At 32.3% G+C, this 17,994-nt stretch overlaps 1 protein-coding gene across 4 annotated transcripts in view; it reads right to left on the minus strand.

The window, feature by feature from the left end:
- Nucleotides 1-498: 498 nt before the first annotated feature.
- Ae2 (anion exchange protein Ae2) overlaps nucleotides 499-17,994 on the minus strand; it is a 253,028-nt gene continuing 235,532 nt past the window's right edge. For all 4 annotated transcript variants that reach the window (XM_085942315.1, XM_085942298.1, XM_085942307.1 and 1 more), the window contains 8 exons: nucleotides 16,417-17,122; nucleotides 14,775-15,186; nucleotides 11,853-12,234; nucleotides 11,130-11,389; nucleotides 8,410-8,624; nucleotides 7,584-7,792; nucleotides 4,748-4,918; nucleotides 499-2,941 (listed from right to left, as the gene is read on the minus strand). In XM_085942315.1, coding sequence (XP_085798441.1) covers nucleotides 2,867-2,941; nucleotides 4,748-4,918; nucleotides 7,584-7,792; nucleotides 8,410-8,624; nucleotides 11,130-11,389; nucleotides 11,853-12,234; nucleotides 14,775-15,186; nucleotides 16,417-17,122 — 2,430 coding nt within the window. In that variant the 3' untranslated portion in view covers nucleotides 499-2,866. The remainder of the gene's footprint in view (nucleotides 2,942-4,747; nucleotides 4,919-7,583; nucleotides 7,793-8,409; nucleotides 8,625-11,129; nucleotides 11,390-11,852; nucleotides 12,235-14,774; nucleotides 15,187-16,416; nucleotides 17,123-17,994) is intronic.

Here is a 17,994-nt window from a genome sequence, read left to right on the forward strand (position 1 = left end):
CCATCTTTATTTCTTATGCTCTTATTCATTCAATTTCTCAAACCAAAACTTAAAACTGTATTTGGACAATTATTTCACAATGGTAATATTTATTTATTTTTCGGGCCACTACATTATTATATTGTTATGTTATTTGCTATACATATAGATAGGCCAACAATAATATTATGAAACGCTTGGTTTAAAAACTCATTAAAATTATTTAATTGTATTTACATTCCACTTGTCAAGAAATATGATTTTTTAATTCATTTCAGCCATTTCATATAATATAAACTCAGATACCCATCTGTCATTAAAATAAACGGGACACAGGACTAGAGCGTATAATTTCTCGACTTGCGATTCTCATGATTCGACAATAAAATTCAAGAAAATTTGATTCTCGAGAATTCGAGATTGGTTTTCTGATTTCTCAATAAATATTTATGGTTTTTATACGTGAAAATTTTGGTGAATAATTTTTTTTAATAAGATTTTAGTTCATTTTAGTTTTTTCTACCCTGTCATAATTTTAGAATTTATTATAGTATTAATATCATACATAGTACAAAATATTTGGCAACACAGCAACAACATTTTGCGGCGCAAATTAACAAATTCTGTCTGAATCCTTTCTCATTATATCTTGAGAATTTTCAAGACAAGAAATCTCGATCATAATCTCTACTGAGTACCACCTCGTATGACAAAAAAAAAATTCTTATCACCATTTTAATTTGAAGTAAGTATTGAGTTTTTAATTTTTCACAAAGGAATGCATCAAACGTTAAACAGCTATTTATTTCTATGACATATAATATATTCCTTACACATTTAGAAAAAAATTGAATGATATCAGGTTAGTATATCGACCAGACTGATTTGTAATAAAGTCATCGATTTTGATTTTTTGGCACAATAAATTTTTTTCAAGTTTGAAATTTGTTTTTCTGAAAATCAAAGATTCTCCAGATAATTTCAAATATTGTTGCATTTGTTTTAAAAGTGGTGCGGACAGCTTTTTGTAAATTCGCTCGCGTTCAGGCCTGAATGGGCTAATGGGGTATAGTGAAATTTCAGTAAATTTGTAGATTTGATAGAAAATAAATATCTCATATCTGATTTTACTTACAAATATGTCACGATTTATGATATTTTCTTAAAATCAAGTGTCAGCCAATAATATAATCCGTACAAATAGTTTTCACAATATAAGGTTTAGGCATCAAACAAAATTCATGTTAGAAGTGTTACATATTACCATTTGGTATTAATTAATAAACTAAACAGTACAGTATAATCATGGCCCCCACATGCTGAAACGACCCCCCTACCTATTACCAAGGTTAAGGGCAGTGTTATGCTCTACAGTAGCATATCCCAAATTCTACACATGAATTATCATTTAAGTATATCAATCATCATATCAAATCGTACAATCATATACTTTTAAATTGTAATATTCTCAAAGTAAAATAGCACCGTAGGCGAATTTTTTGACAATTAGAGCAAATTTGTAATGTGTTTTTATCTAACTCAGCTGGTCGACCCACTACGGTAGTTCCCCCCTATGTCAGGGCCCCAGGTTTAGAGCCCTGTCAACCCCACACCCATGGGGGCCATGAAGATAATAAACAGGCCGCAGATGAAATTGCATATTCCGATTAGTTATTGCTTATACTTTGAATGCAATGCCCTATACCGTTTGATTATTTATATTAATTGACGCAATAATAGTTTTCATGTTTAAATAATAATTATTGATTGCAATGCATTCAAAATATCAATACATTTCATAATAACTAGCACAACAATCGGAACAGCGGAGGGCCTCGGTATTAAACTAATTAGATATTTGTGGAGAAGTCCGCAGTTTTGTCTAGTGTCGTCAGAAAATATTTATGTTTCACATAATATGAACATGATCATATTATTAATATTTTCATTAGAAACACTTTTGAATATGAGCTATTTGAGGGGTCTAGTTGCAAAAGTGCCACTGTTTGATTTTGGTCGATATTGAGTTAGCTACTGATCATGAAAGTGTATCAAAAAAGCTATCGAATGCAGTCTTCGTTTTTATGCAAAAGCAACTCTACATAATATAAAAATCACTTTAAAATATGCTGTGAGGTGCAAACTCGCCACTGTTTAAAAAGTAACTTGCAAAAATGCCACTGTTCAATTTCAACCAATCGCAGAACAGCTCAGGTATAAAATTTTTATGACTATGCGGTGTTGTTTTTGTCAGTTGGTAGTCATTATGGTCTATTAAAAAGTTGAATTTCATTGTGAAAATGGACGTGAATGTGACAGCTGTGATGGAAAACCAAGTCAGAAAAGGGTATACAACAATAAAAAACTAGAAAAGAAACGTGGCAAAAAGCTATAAGGTATGATTTTACTCTTCAAAGTTATGCTTCTTTAGACAATGAAATGGATGCCATTTTTTAGATGTAACCCAAAAAAAAAAATAGAAATCATGTCATTTAAATTTATGGTATGTAATAATTTTGTTGTGATCAGAATAAAAATATTTACGGAAAACAGGTTGTTGTTAGAGATACTCATCGAAAAATTCACCAAATCTGGATATCGAAAAAACCTGTAAACATAGTTGCAAGAATCTGGAATATGACAAAATTATAAAAGATAGTCAAAAAAACTTTCTTAAATATTTACTTATCCAGTACATATATTTAAATTACATCATTATTACCGGTAAATTGGAGACACACTTTCTAAATAAAACTTAAGGTATTTTGGTTTTCCATCAAAATAAACCTGTGAATCGTTTTTTCTCGATTCTGAAAATTCACAAAAAGTAAACAGTGGCGCTTTTGCAACTAGGCCTCTCATTTGTTGATGATATTAATTGCTTATTTTATCCTGGGAGAGTTGCTTCGGCGTAGAAGTCAGGTTCATCTTCAGCGTCGATATCTTGCTGCTTTCCATCCAACTGAAAAATAAATAAAACATTATTTGACACCGACGATGCAGTAGTCTATGCCTCTGTAGATATGAGCTACAGGTTTGATTCCATGTCTGGTTAAATTGGTATGTTATTTTCCAGTGCCCATAGCAAGAACCCTATGGAACCCAAAAACCATTCTTTGGAAAAAAGGTTAATTAATGTACTTTCCACTATGTGGAAGCTCATACATTATGTTTAGGAGTGATTCTAATTTGACTGAAATGGAATAGATAAAACTTAACCGTATGGCTGCCAATGACGTCTTAAGACGCGAATTTTTCGGTGAAGGGAACGCGGCTCATATAAAAATGACGTCTTTGGACATCCCGCTTTAAACGGGAAACGAGGGGTAAATCGATTATTATAAACATACAAATATGTTGAACACACAACGACATATATTGGGAATGTCGTCATATACTCAGAATTGAAACAGAATTCGTTTTTACCACTTGAAACGTAAATTGATTTTATTTTTTTCTAAAAAGGTTAAATCAATTAAAATTTAAATTCAATTATCTGCACTCAGTCGATAGTATTAATTTCCTAATTTAAATGCTTTCATCATCATCATCATAAGCCAGGGTTGATCCACTGCTGGATGAAGGTCTTCCCTAGCTCCCTTCACTCTTCTCAGTTCCTATTAGTCTTAAGCCACCTCAACTTTGTATTCCAGAGATATTTTTCCAGAATATGGACTCAGTCATGTTATTTAAGGTGCGTTCCATTACCTAAAGATTCCAACCATTTGACGTTTCACAAATTGGCGGAATGCGTACTAAGTAAACCGGAAACAGTTTGAGATTTGACATTTGGTTTACTGTTCCAGCAAATTTCAAACCATTCTCTGACTGTCAGAAGTAGTTTGGTCAGAAACATCAAACCACTGCTGACGATCTGTCAAAACTTACTGTCTAAACAGGACCTAATCTAAAATGATAGTCATTTATTATATTCCGTATCTGTCATTTTCTCAACATATTGCGTTACATAATATGAATATTATAATACTTTTATGATTAAGAAATATCGAAATGATAACCATTCTTCGGCATTTATATATCGTGAGATGTTCATATTAATATTTTAGACATTTACACAGTAGGAGTTCAGTTGAATTAGATATATTATAACTTAGTAATCAACGAACAAGAAACCGCTTTTGGTCTTATTATCCCATAATTCCAGCCATATTTTCTAAACAAAGAGTTCGATTTAATATCATCATATTATTATCATGTCAGACCAACAATAATTTATTTTCATTTTATTCATATCCTGTAATGGATTCTAAACTACAAAATATGTGTTAAATCAACCGGGAATGATCTTGTTTTATATTATCTAACAAATTTTTAATACTACCTATCGATTTTATCAATTTATATTCAATAATTGTCATCTAAGTCACATCATGTCGACATGAAAACAATCAATAAGTGGGCGATTAGGAAAAGCTTTGGGCAAAAGTAATTTTTAAAAACCTTTGTCATATAAATCTCATAAATTAACTAAATGGATACCTATTCATGAAGCATTATTTATATTTTATACATTTAAAATAAATGAATACAATTAATTTGTGTTATTTCAAACGACGAGTTATAGGAGGTTAGAATTTCATAACAAGTTGACAAGTGTTGCTGTTTAAGAGACAAATAAACTTCCAAATGGTCCAAGATCCAACCGTCCGGTTTGATTTGTTTGATTCAGTTTGATTTGGTTAACTTAAACATTGCTTTAGTACATTTTTCTCATGGTAACTATATGTCTAACTGAAGTGAACCTTACCGCAATTAGCTGTGATGGTGTAAATATTCTCTTCAATTGTGCCCGGAGTGGAATCATTAGAATGAGAAAGAACGGAAAAGCCAGGGATGCACTTGAAGACTTTATTGCCCAGAGAATAGCGAGGCAGGCACATTGTATCAGCGTAAACAAGTGCATTTTCCATGTCGGCACCTGTCAAATAATAGACAATTCAATCACCTAGTCAACAATGTTGTACCCATCCATAATATTTTAATATTTGTTTTTACTCCTACTACTTAATGGGTTAAATCACTTTTTACTAAGTATATTTTTTAAATTTATAATCTAGTCATATAATCACACTCGAAATGGAAAAGCTAATGAACCAGAGCGCTCGACAATTTTCTGAACATAATATTAACATAGTTATCAAATTTTATGTATATTTTATAAAAATAAGTGTGTTTGATTTTTTGTTATATGAACATTAGTTGGCATACATAAAAACTGCTGCAGACAGTCACGCCACGCGAATACAGAAACAATTAGCATGCAATGTTTTGTGATAATATGCCGAACATTGTTTATGAGTGGACTCTTGCATTTAAATATGTACTTAATTTGTAACGCATTAAATCAATAATGCCACCATTATTTCCATGTATGGCGTGAATATGTTGATAAGTCTAAAAACATCAATTTTCCAGGCAGCTATTTGTACGTTTGGCTTTGGATTACTAACCGACGTCACGGATCACTCCAAAATTTTTTGTTGTAATACCTACTTTGATTTAAAATACAAAAGCCGATCGCCAATAGTAGCTCAATTTGGAAAGCGCTTCAGTGAGTATTAAAAGCCATTAGTTAAAATTTGTCGCAATTAAGTATGACTCCTTTAGCATAGTGGTCTATGTGCGTGGGCGCGATACCCGAGAGATGCAGGTTCGATTCCTGCAGAAGGGGTGTCTTACTTTTTTCAAAAAGATTTTTTCTATTGGTTATAATATACTTTGTATAAATCTTTTCAAAATTATGTTCGTTCAATAATTGGAAGGTTACATTGTTAAATCTTGTGAATTATTCGTTAAATAAAGAAAATAGTTAATTAACATTTTTCTATTGTTATGGCGGTTCATGATCAGCTGTGACTAGTTTCTCACTTTTTTCTGAATTTAAGATCATAAAAACACAAAAGGCTATAGATTCCATGAAGATATGGTCTCTTGAATTACTGATTTTTATTTAGTATTTTATATTGAATAATAATTAACATATAAATAGCTGGCAAATAAATTATTTTTGATATTTTATATGTGTCTTAAAAATCTGTGCATTTTATCAAATTATATCTGATATTTAAAAATCGATTTTTCATAACATTATTTGCACCATCGCAACTAAACTGCCACAATCCAAAAAACGTCAAACAGAGAAAATCAGCTTTGAAGTTTTTACCTTTCGCATTTTTGTACTGTGTTTTTGAAATATGTTTAGATATTGAATATGGTTTTCACTTGAATTTGATGACTTAGAGATATGAAATTTTCTGTACATATACTATGAACGATAGACAATGAAACGTAGTAATTAACTCAAAACACGTAAATTTGGACTTATGGCGGTTTAGCTGTGATGGTGCAAATTATCAACAACAAAAAAATTACGCGCTTTCAATGTTGATTGTTTTTGGAGACAATATTTTTTTTATATCATGTTAGCAAGTATAAGCGAGATGCAACATATTATCGTTTTCATTTTAAAATACAGATCAATAATGATTTTCTTGTACACACTTGGCCCCTTATTCATATTTTGTAACAGATATGAAGATATGGTTGATAGAGTATATTTAAAATGTTTCCATTTACTTATGAAATTGAGTACTTCGGTATGTAAATCTTTCGAGTGTGAGAATATTTTAAGATAAATATTTTTATTCAGTACAGACGCTTGCACCTGTGGCGGTATACTGGCAAAATATCCACCGGATCTGAAGCCTTAAATACCGTGAAATGATTATGAGCATGAACAGTTAGCAGTAAAAATATTGTTATCGGGGTATCAGGGATTCAGTTGACAAAATTACATAACGTCTCTGTTCTGGCAGAGCACACTAACTGGAGAATACTAGTTTTGAGTAATTTGACTTTGAAGTTGTTAAAATGTTTGAAATGGTCTATCATGTGAGTCTATTAAGTAATCGTAAAAAGGATGACTTTAAAATAAAGACGGTTTTTTATTAAGAAGGTTTCCAGACGGTAAAGTTTGAAATAAGGAACATTTTGGTATAACTAACTCAATATGTCATTTTTTCGAATTAGTGTCTTCTGCCAGAACAGTGACGATAATATGTAGTGGGCTTAATAGTTTTGCATAATGAATATAACGCGCGCAAACGAAACATAATCTAAGCAATACATAAATACATTGGCAAAAGTATAAAATAGACTTGGAAGCAATTTAACTCACTAGTGACTTACAATTAATAATATGTCTTCTAGGCAAATCGTCTATTCGTTAATTTCATTGTTGAAAATAGTTGGTCTTGAGAATTGCTCGGCAATAGTAAATAATCCCAGAATATTGCAATACATAATATACAATATAATTTTAAAGTGAATAAAACCAAATTGCTACATAATAAATATATTAATAATAAAATATTATTCCTGAAACATTCTCGCCTTATTTCTTTAACATTTCAAAGCAAACTTTTGATATTTTATTTGCCTATAATAATTATTAGATAAATAAACAAATAATCAATATTAAATAAAACAAAAATATTTCCCTAATTTTCATAGAAATATATTAGGTATGTAATGTTTAAGTATTGATGATCTGATGCAATCTGATTCATCACAATTTAACTTACTCGTTTGACATAAGCTACAGGAGGGTGATGCTTTACAGGCATTAGGAACAGTATGAGCCTTTCGAAGAATTGAATTCCGTTCATGGATGAGATTCCCATGTACAGGAAGATGCCGAAGAGTACTGCAAGAGGTACCATCCTCAAGAGCACTGCCATCAGGACCGATGCGCCTACAAATATGGAGACTAACAGCGCACTCAACCGTTGTTCTGAAAATGGAACAAATTTGTGATTCTGCTAGCAGTATTTTTTTGTTAATTAAGGATATTATAAAACATTGTAAAATAGGATTAGACGTGACTTCAAAACAAACATATTAATTCATAATAAATTAAAAATTTAAAGAGCTCTGCTCTCATAGTCAAACATAACGAGTTGATTTATATGTAAAATGTAGATTAAGGTTATTATTATTTTAGATGGTGCCACAGCACGATGTAAGCTCTGGCCACCTCCAACATCGCTTCTCCCTTGCTCTGGAATACCAATCCAACACAATGAGAATCTGGAGGTTCTTTTCTATTCCACTCATCTTATGGAAGAATATTTAACTCATATGATACTGCTATGAACACATGGTAATGTCACAATTTACAAAAGTTACAAATTTAATAGAAAAATCATGATTATTCAACAGTCAAAATGTAGAAAAATAATACATAATGTCAAATGTTTAAAATTAATAAAACAATTTATTTACAGTGAATAACATAATGAATTTATTTTATTGTAACTTGTTTCCGGCAATTCTAGATTACCTGTTAATCTTAAATATCTGACCCTCCCTAGTGTCGTTTAGGCTGGATAATCAGGATGAATTAATTACCTTTTACTTGAATGATGTATGGTTTATCACCAGGAGCATGGGTCTGTGACATCACAGTCAGCGCCGACACATGCGTCACTGATCTCACTGTCGCAACGCATACCCAAGGGGTGCCAATTACTCCAGACAGCACATTTAAAAAGCTAATGATAACAATATCTAAGTGGAAGCCGGATCCTTTCTTCAATCTGCGCTCTGGTTTGTCCACAATCAACCTAAAAGAAAAAAAAGATCATCCAATAAATATCATTCATGAAATTTACCCAACAGATATAACTAGACCAGTGTCCTATATAATATTAAAATGCACAGATTTATTAGGCGCAGTACAGCAAAATTACGGTTGATGGGGTACAACTGTCATACATCAATGGAAAGTCTCAATGGACAACTCAAAACTCTTGAATATTGTCAAACGCATCGCAATGCAATTTATTCTACTGCACCACCGCTCCATGTATGATGCAATTCACTTAGATACCAATAGTTAGACTAAATTCCGATGGATATGCGAAATAATGTTTTGTGCGGACTTTTCCGATACAAGTATTCTGAAATCAACTGCATAATAAGTAAAAGAGTATATCAAAAGATAATATGTGTCGCTGAGTTTCAAAACCCGCTATAACACTGTTTCATTATGTTGAGAAAATCAATAAAAACTTTTTGAACTAAAAAGGTTTTTGAATGTTTCAGTAGTGTTATAGCGGGTATTGATTGGGTATTGACGCATTGATTTTGTTTCATAAATGACAATAATTAATCGTAGCGGATTTTGAAAGAGGCGATAAAATTTTCATGTAGAGATTGTAATAACGAATCCATCGATATATTATATACCTTAATTATTTCAAAACAGTGTTATAGCAGGTTTTGAAACTCAGCGACACATATGTGAAACCACTTCCTAAAAATAAGAAATTTCCTAAAAAAATATAGCTTATAATATAAGAAAAATAAAATAAAACATAATATCCCCAAACCCATCAGTTTATTATTTATTATTATTATTATAAATCATTAAGCTTTTAAAGATTTATTTTCATATTTTATTTATTTGCATATTGTATCAACAAAAAAAAATTACACTGTGTTCAATGGTGATTGAAAATGAAAATGACAATAAAAACTTTTCTATCATATTGTTAGCAAGTATAAATAAGTGAGATGTAAAAAAATATCATTGTCATTTTAAAATGCAGTCTAATAATAATTGTCATAGTCTTGTACACACTTGCCCCTTAAAGCTGATTCCACTCCTCTCGATCCTATGCATTACTATATTGAAAAATTTTGTGATTTTATACAGGGAAATATTTATATTATAATTAACGTTATCAACCTGAATCAATCTACTGATAGATGGAGGTCTCTTCAACAAATATTTCTCTCGGTTCTAAGAATAGCATTGCTATATTGAGTGATTGGCGTTTACCGGCTACCGAAACAGCTGGCCTTTGCCAGCTGACTCCGCTGGTGTTAAAATTAAGAGTATACAGAGCTTAGTCTAATTTGAACATTGCAGAGAGTGCTGTATTGAATTTCAAAATTGGAATGAAGCACTTTTGCTTTTAATCTACTCAAGTTAAAGAATTCGTACATAATAATATATTATAATATACAGAATATCATTATGTACGTATTTTTGCTACATTTTGACCAGATTGTTATTGTCTTTTTCAAATAAACAGTGGGGTGTGCTCCATAGATGCTGTAGATGCGGAACATTCCAACAAATAATCGATGAAATACCAGGTATAAATATAATATTAATAATTATTTCAGATCGCAGAGCTACCATTCCATAATTCTGCAACCGGCCTCCTGCCAAATTTGAATTAGATACAAAACACTAGAAAATTCATCTTCATAATAATAATAATATTAGGAGGCTGACTACCATCAGGGCAATCTTCTCTTTATCTGAAACAATTCGGTGGATTTGCAGTTGTACCAATCAGAGAGGCTGTCAGAAGTCAGATTAAGAAGACAATATCGGCCACTTGGATCATAAAAACCTTTCTCAATTTTTAGCGATTTTGAGTTACGTATGGTACTGGATCTAAAATAATAGATTACGTTAAGTGATGCAAGAGACTTCAACAGATAAAAAATGGTTCAATATGTACGTCTATGTAAAAAACACTTTCTTGTTAAGGCGATACTTCAGTGAAACGGCAAATAATTTTCAACTATAGGCGCGATGAAATTTTGGACTCGTCAATTTACGATATTCTAGAATACGTCAATTTGTTTCGTGATGGCGACGGGGGTATTAATTCTTAAATCGTGTAAAAATGACTAAAACGTTACCCATTTACTTTAAAAAGAAAACATGTCAATGAATATATTATTATTGTTACTAATAGAACAATAAACAGAACATTAAATGGACGCATGTTGGATTTATATGACAAATTATATTTCGGTCGGCATGCGTCATTTGCACCCGCTACCCGCAATCCGCGCATCGCCTAGCCACGATCTTTTTAGACCATGCCTCAACTGAGGTATAGCCTTAATGTCAGTGGAATGTAAATTTACATATTATGTTTGGTATCTCCCGTAAAATAGAGAAAAATGATAAATTTTTCTGTGGACCGAAGGGGTCGATATGAAACAAATAATAGGCTTATATATTTTTTTTTCAACAGCACCCCAACAAGCAAAAGCCATCGCATGCCACATTAATGAATAATACTATTTTCAATATTTCTTACTCAGCTATGTGTGTCTCCATGAATATAATGATGTAGACCATCAGTGCGGGAATAATTGCAGCAAACATCATCCAAATTGGAAACGGTTGTTTTCCGGAGCCTCCAAATGGAATGAACCAACCCCTGGCGGCTGGATCGCTCGGCGTTAGGCCAAGAGGTACGTTCAATTTCTCCGTGTAAATGCCTTGATTGAAGTACGATAGAAGCACCATTAAAACAATCGCGATTGGTACACCAAAATCACCTAGCGCTCGACGAGCCTGAAAAAAATATGCATATACACACAGAATAATTGTTACATACACTGATTTGAAAATACAAGATGATAGAAAAAAGAAACCAGCATTAATTAACACTAATCATTTAGGCTTGAAATACAAAAATGTTGTATACCAGACATTTTGGATTGTGGGCAAATTGGTCTTTGGAAATAAAGGCCTCATATCATAGATGAATTGTCATTTTTAATATAAACAATTCAAAGATTACTTATTTTGATTGGGAAGAAGGTGATAAAAATGTGATATACACGCGAGGAATTATTGCATAATAATCTCATTCGACAGTTTGAAAAGTCTGTGACATTATATTATTTGGAATCCATCATTCACGATTTGGAATAAAAACGTTTAGCAAAAAGAAATCATTCATGACCTGGCTTAATTCGCCCCTACATCAAAGCATCATTTAAAAACTTACAAATAATAATTCTCAATTACTCACACTTCTTCCGAGGAACTTTCCATTCCTAAATATCCTTAAAAAATATGCTATTGTGAATGTTCCTAATGTTAGCAGCATACTGAACAATGCTGTATTTGGCTGATTAATGGTCATTTGCGACGTTAGACTTTCTGGTTTTGGTGAGCATCCCAAAGCACTGGAGCAATTGTATTCGTTTTCATCTCCAAACAAAGTAGTTGACTCCGTGATGTTGTTTTCTTCTTCAAACGATCCAGATATTGCTCGCAAAGCCATAGATGATATATCAGATGGACAATAGTCTCCTAAAAGTGGATGTATCTGAAATACTGTCCACAGCTTTGTAATTGGCTCCATTATGAAAATGAGTGAAATCAACGATGAAAAGATGTCTTCTAGAAACCTGAAAACATATATGTACATGATAGCAATATAGTATACCACAAGGATTGCGAACCTATGGCACGCGAGATGATTTTGCATGGCACGCCAATGTTTGAATTTTGAAGAGAAAAAAATGACCCATTAAAAAATACAAGATTTTTAAAAATAATGACAATATAATATTATTTTTACGAATAATATTTACCTATAATTGCGCAAACGCCAACAACGAAATGCGTAAATGACAGATTGCATTGTATAAAAAATAGCATGCAAATACTACAAATTTCAAGAATAAGCATTACGTTTGTAAAATAATTGTAAATATATAATTTTAAAGGTCGGTCCTTAGGCTTTATGCGTCACACATAATATTATCACACTGACATCATCAGGCAGCGGGAGAAGCCGTCTCTTGAACGTCCAATTTTGATCGATTTACAATGCTTGAACCAATCAGGTTATAAAAAATGAAAATATTCAATCAACAAACCTTATGAGATTTATCGACATTCGTTCAAATACAAACAGTTGATTGCTATTTTGCCTCAAACATAAAAATGGAAGAATATATGAAGGAAGCGTGGTTAAAATGCTTCCACGATCTCTTTGAACATGGAAAAAATTATTTAAAGAATAAAAGATATGAAAAGGCTAGAAACACGGCGAAAGATAGAATCTCAAGAACTCAATTGTAATTTTCCAATTTTCTTAACAGGATTCTTAAAAAAGTTTTTTTTCATTTTTTCCCTATGAAAAACTGCTCAGGACGTCAGACAGTCGAAAAATAATATTTAGGAAATTTTAGCATGCGTCCGTAAAAAGGTTCGCCATCCCTGATATACCATAACACAAAATATATTCTAATCTAATTAATTACAGAACATACCTACTTATTACAAATTCAAGACAAAATACATGCTTGCGAGTGAGGCTCCTCATGATATGTAACCAGGATGCAATCAAAAGATAGCAGAAGAATGACATTGGCCAGCGACTTCTACCGGATCAAGATTCAATACTCCTCTTGAGAACAACTAAAATAGCCTTATCAAAAAAATATGAGAGGAAGTCGGATATCTTTGAAAGGAAGATACCTATTGAGAAGGGTCGTTGGAGCCATATGCAACAAAAGTGGTACGTAACGGGTAACGAGTAACAACCACAAACTGTATGTGTTAGACAGTGATTCCCATTAAATTTATAATAAATTTGATTTAAGTTAAATTTTTACATTTTTAAACCAAATAATATATGTGATGTACAGTGAATAAAGCCAATATATCCAAATATAGCAATGATTGCACTCTAGGCAGACCAAAATTATATACATACATTAATTTGTGAGAGCATATAACAATTATTGAAAAAATTGTATACTCCGATAAATGACAAGATATATTGTGAGAGAAAATGTGTTGCATCAATACTAAGCCCTAGTTCTATAGAGAAACAACTTGAAATTTTAATGTTTTCGGTTAATAATGCCATTCCATGTAGAAATGTATTTTCTTTATAACCAAGTCAAAGAAATTCATAAATCATTGTCATAACATTGAATAGGTAATCCTTTTAATCATCGATTTAATTATGTACGGGAATATCTGGGATGATTATTTGTTAAATTAAACTAAACTGTGATTCTTGAAGGTGCCATGTCCATCTGTTCCAACTAAAGGGTGGACATGCTCAAAGAAAAAGATGTACAATCGCGGCAAACATTAGCATAGAAGGTACAATAACAAGTTGTACACTTTGTATGGAAAACCCACACAAGGTACGGTCTATCAAATTGGGCCACCTTAGATGGCTGTGCCATGTACTTCTAAGCCGGAAAGCAAATCGTCGGTAATTTTCTACAAACACAACCTTTCAGGAGAGGCAAATAACAACTTTGTTTTCTCAGTTTTTAATTTAGAAATAAATTTTCTTCTATGAAACATTTCGTATAGTTAAACTTATTTTCATGAAAAAAATGTTATGTTTCTTCAATTTATTGCACTATACTTTCGACCGATTAGTCATATTGTTGATACGAGAATGCCTTGCAACGTTATTGTGAATATTACTGCAGTTGACTTACGAGAAAGAGGTTCAGTATAATCATCTGTCGGAGTTCAGTATTCTGTATACTTACAAACACGTAACTTAAGATACGAGTTAATAATATTTATAAGTCTTTTATTGTAATACGAGTTTTATGTAATTGCTTAAATCTATAATGTTATAACGTATGTTTTGAAATACGTGTTAAGTGAAATATGTGCATATTTAAATTCTGAATTCATTACATCAAACAACTCAAAACTGACAAAAATTGAGATATGTGTTTGTAGAAAATTAACAACGAAATGATGACCTAGTCAACCTCGTACAAGATAGAGGTATGTATAGTGTCGACTTAGATTTAAAGTCCTTTGGCATCCTACACTGGAGGGAAACCGCTTTGAATAGATCTGGATAGAGTCTACCTATAGAGGAGGCCAAGACCCACAAAGGGTTATAGTGCGAGGAAGAAGAAGATAGATTGATTGAATTAATAACTATTAAAAATCGTACCTGCTGAATAGTTTTACAAGAACACTTCCTTCTAAAGAGGCCACGACTGTACTTATTATTGCCAGCCATATGCCGATGTAAATCCTCAAAGTCAAAAAGTCCAAGTCGTTTGATTTGCAGAAATTAAACAAACTTTGATCTAGCAGTAAAAGAGGTCCTGTCGTTCCCACCACCATCAACGGCTGACCTGAGAGCAGTGCGAAAATAATTCCAGTGATGGCTGTCGAGAGGAGGGTCTCTGAGATTCCGATGAGGTTACCGGTTTTGTCAGCGATCAACCCACCGAAGGTGATGGCTGATGATAGTGCAGCAAAGTACATGAATATGGTGGCAGCTACGCATTGTCCATTTAGTCCATCTGTTATATCAGATATGTACAATGGATATCTTCTCTTTATGTCATTCCAGATACCTAAAATTTTAACAAACATATCAGCTTAACTCATATTTCATCATAGGTACCGTATTCATATAATGAATTTACAATTACATTGTGCAGGGCACTGCCGGTATCATTTACACATTTATAATCGATCATCGCACAAGTAAAATTACTGCCATTTGAGTTACGATAATTATTACGACGCTAGTTATTGCTTGTCTTTGAATGCAATGGGGTAACCTGTTCACGATAAATGAATTTTTTCAATTGTATATTTTGTTCAAATTAATACCATTTATTTCAATTTGAAACATTCATCATTTTCCACAAACAGTTTACCATATTGCATTCAAAGTATTATAGGCAATAACTAGCACTACCATTAAAGTTTAATGTTTCGTGTGACAGCCTGACTATAGTGGGTCTTGATGTATGCATAAGTAAAATCACCACTTTAGGTACATTTTCATTTAATTACATTTTGTTAAATTTCATAAAAAAAATTGCAAACCAATTCCATAATAATATAATGGGTATACAGTCAATATTAAATGCAAAAAGTCAGTGTATTAAAAATTCAGAATCGACCAATAGACTTAGCCGGTATTAGGATTGCTAATAATTTTAAATCAAACTTATTATTTATTTTATTCAATTGATAATTCACAAGATTTAAGAACATAACATTCTTTACGAACATACATATGATATTGAAAACACCTCAGAAACATACATACTAGAAAAAACGGTACTGTTCGGTTATCAGGAATACAGCGAAAAACACATTTTGAAAATACCCAATATACTGGATTATTTATTAGTTTGGGTTAGGTTAGGTTTGGTTAGGTTAACCTAACAAATAATCCAGTTTATCGGCTATTTTCAAAATGTGTTTTCCGCTGTATTCCTGATAACCGAACAGTACCGAAAAAACCTTGAAAAAATATATTCATTACAGTCAAGTTAGTATGTTAAGAGTAAAATTTGAAGGTACCTGATACCGGCTAGGAATCTTGTATGTAGTAAGTACCTTTTATTAGTATCTTGATTCAAATCACCCAAGCCAGTTCCCAATACTAATGAAATTAGACAAGACTTCTGTTACATAGATATTACTTAATTAAGTAGGCTGCAGGTGGTTAAATTGATAGAGGACATTGAACAAAATTCGATGCGTGTGGGTTTGGAAAATTCTTTCTAATAGGTGTTTCTGAGATGTTTTCTAAGTATGTATGATAATTTTAATGATTTTATATGTACCTCCGAAAGGCTTTCCAGTTCGTTGCAATGGATTAAAAGGCGGTTGCTTTGGACTACGGTCATCGTGAGCCAACAGCAGTTTATTTTCTTCAGAGAGCACTCCGGCATCAATCGACGGCTTATTTTTGATCATGGCATTCCGCTTCCTTCGAGCGATCATGTCCGACTTGGCTTTCAAATCCTCAAATGGCAAGATCGCTTGACTGTCCCAATTACCTGGCGGTAACACAATTGAATCGTCAAGGAAGTCATTAATCGCGCTTAGAAGATCTTTCCGGGTTGTAGCCTTGTACGCAATCTGATGGAATGCCCTGTTTGACATGAGAGTTGAAATTGACCTTCCCACTTCATGATAGTCGAGATCTGCAGAACTCGGGCCGAGGAGTACAAACATAAAGCGTACTGGGATTGTTACTTCAGTAATGGAAGGCATAAAGATACCTTGGGCCAATCGTACAAATGCTATCGTCGGTTGGCTAAGAAAATCAACCGATCCGACAAGTACAGTAGTTGCTTCAGCTCCCGCTGGAATCCTTTTTAGGATGCTCTCCTCTTTTTCTTTTTTGATCTCATCCTGCAGTGTGCTCATGTATGTCTTTTCATTGACATCGAGCTTCGCTGACGAACGATCATCGGCATTTTGCATGTACGCAGTTGCGTCAAAACTCTCCAGGCGAGATTTTCCTTTTTCCATATCGGAAATGCTCTGGAAAATAAATAAAAACAATTATTTTTTAATACTACTACGTTTCATAATCATTTACTGATGACCTTTCAATGAAATATTTATTAAAAAATGCTGAAAATATGCCTCAATTTTAGTTAAGTAATATCATATTAATTTTGGTATCATATCTCTTTAATGTTAAAAATGGTGGTTATCATTGTATGAAAAACTAATAATTTTTGTTAAAATATTAATTATAATAATAATAATTCTCTAATGTGTATGAAAAAAAAACTCTTATGTTTTTAGTAAAATCATATTACTTATATTATTTTCTAAAGTGACTAAATATTAATAATCCAGTAAAACTCCAAAATAAAACAATATTAACATTAATATTAATTACCTAACTTCACAAAGAACGCGAAAGGGTGTTTATGAGGAATTTATTGTGTTTTGAGTGATATACTGGTTTATGGCTCATATGAATGCTCTGTCTACCAGAGGCACCTAGCGAAAAAATATGAATCTTGCAATTTGAGACAATTTGTTAATAAAATACACTTGACCCAACGATCGCCACGCGGCTTAAGAGTCCATCTATAATGTCATGACTCCCATGTTCGAATCCTGGATCTGGCAAGTACACATATTGTTTTTCAATTTGTGTATGAGTCAGAGTATGGACCTAATAGTTTGATCAAGTGGCTAACATCCATTTCTAGTAAAAACAAAATCTATTAACACGAAATCCTCCACTCTGTAGAGACCTATATGATCTTATTAGGATCGGACATGGTAAAAAAAAATACATTTTAATGTTTTTTAATTAATCAATACGTAACTTAAAACATTAAAAATAAAAATATTCAATTATGCAAACACAACTATTCAACTGTACAACCACTCTA

The sequence above is a fragment of the Rhyacophila brunnea genome, unplaced genomic scaffold (genome assembly GCF_057557595.1).
Source record: "Rhyacophila brunnea isolate RB1 unplaced genomic scaffold, BYU_Rbru_1.0 scaffold_1, whole genome shotgun sequence".
In the NCBI taxonomy this organism is placed as follows: Eukaryota; Metazoa; Arthropoda; class Insecta; order Trichoptera; family Rhyacophilidae; genus Rhyacophila; species Rhyacophila brunnea.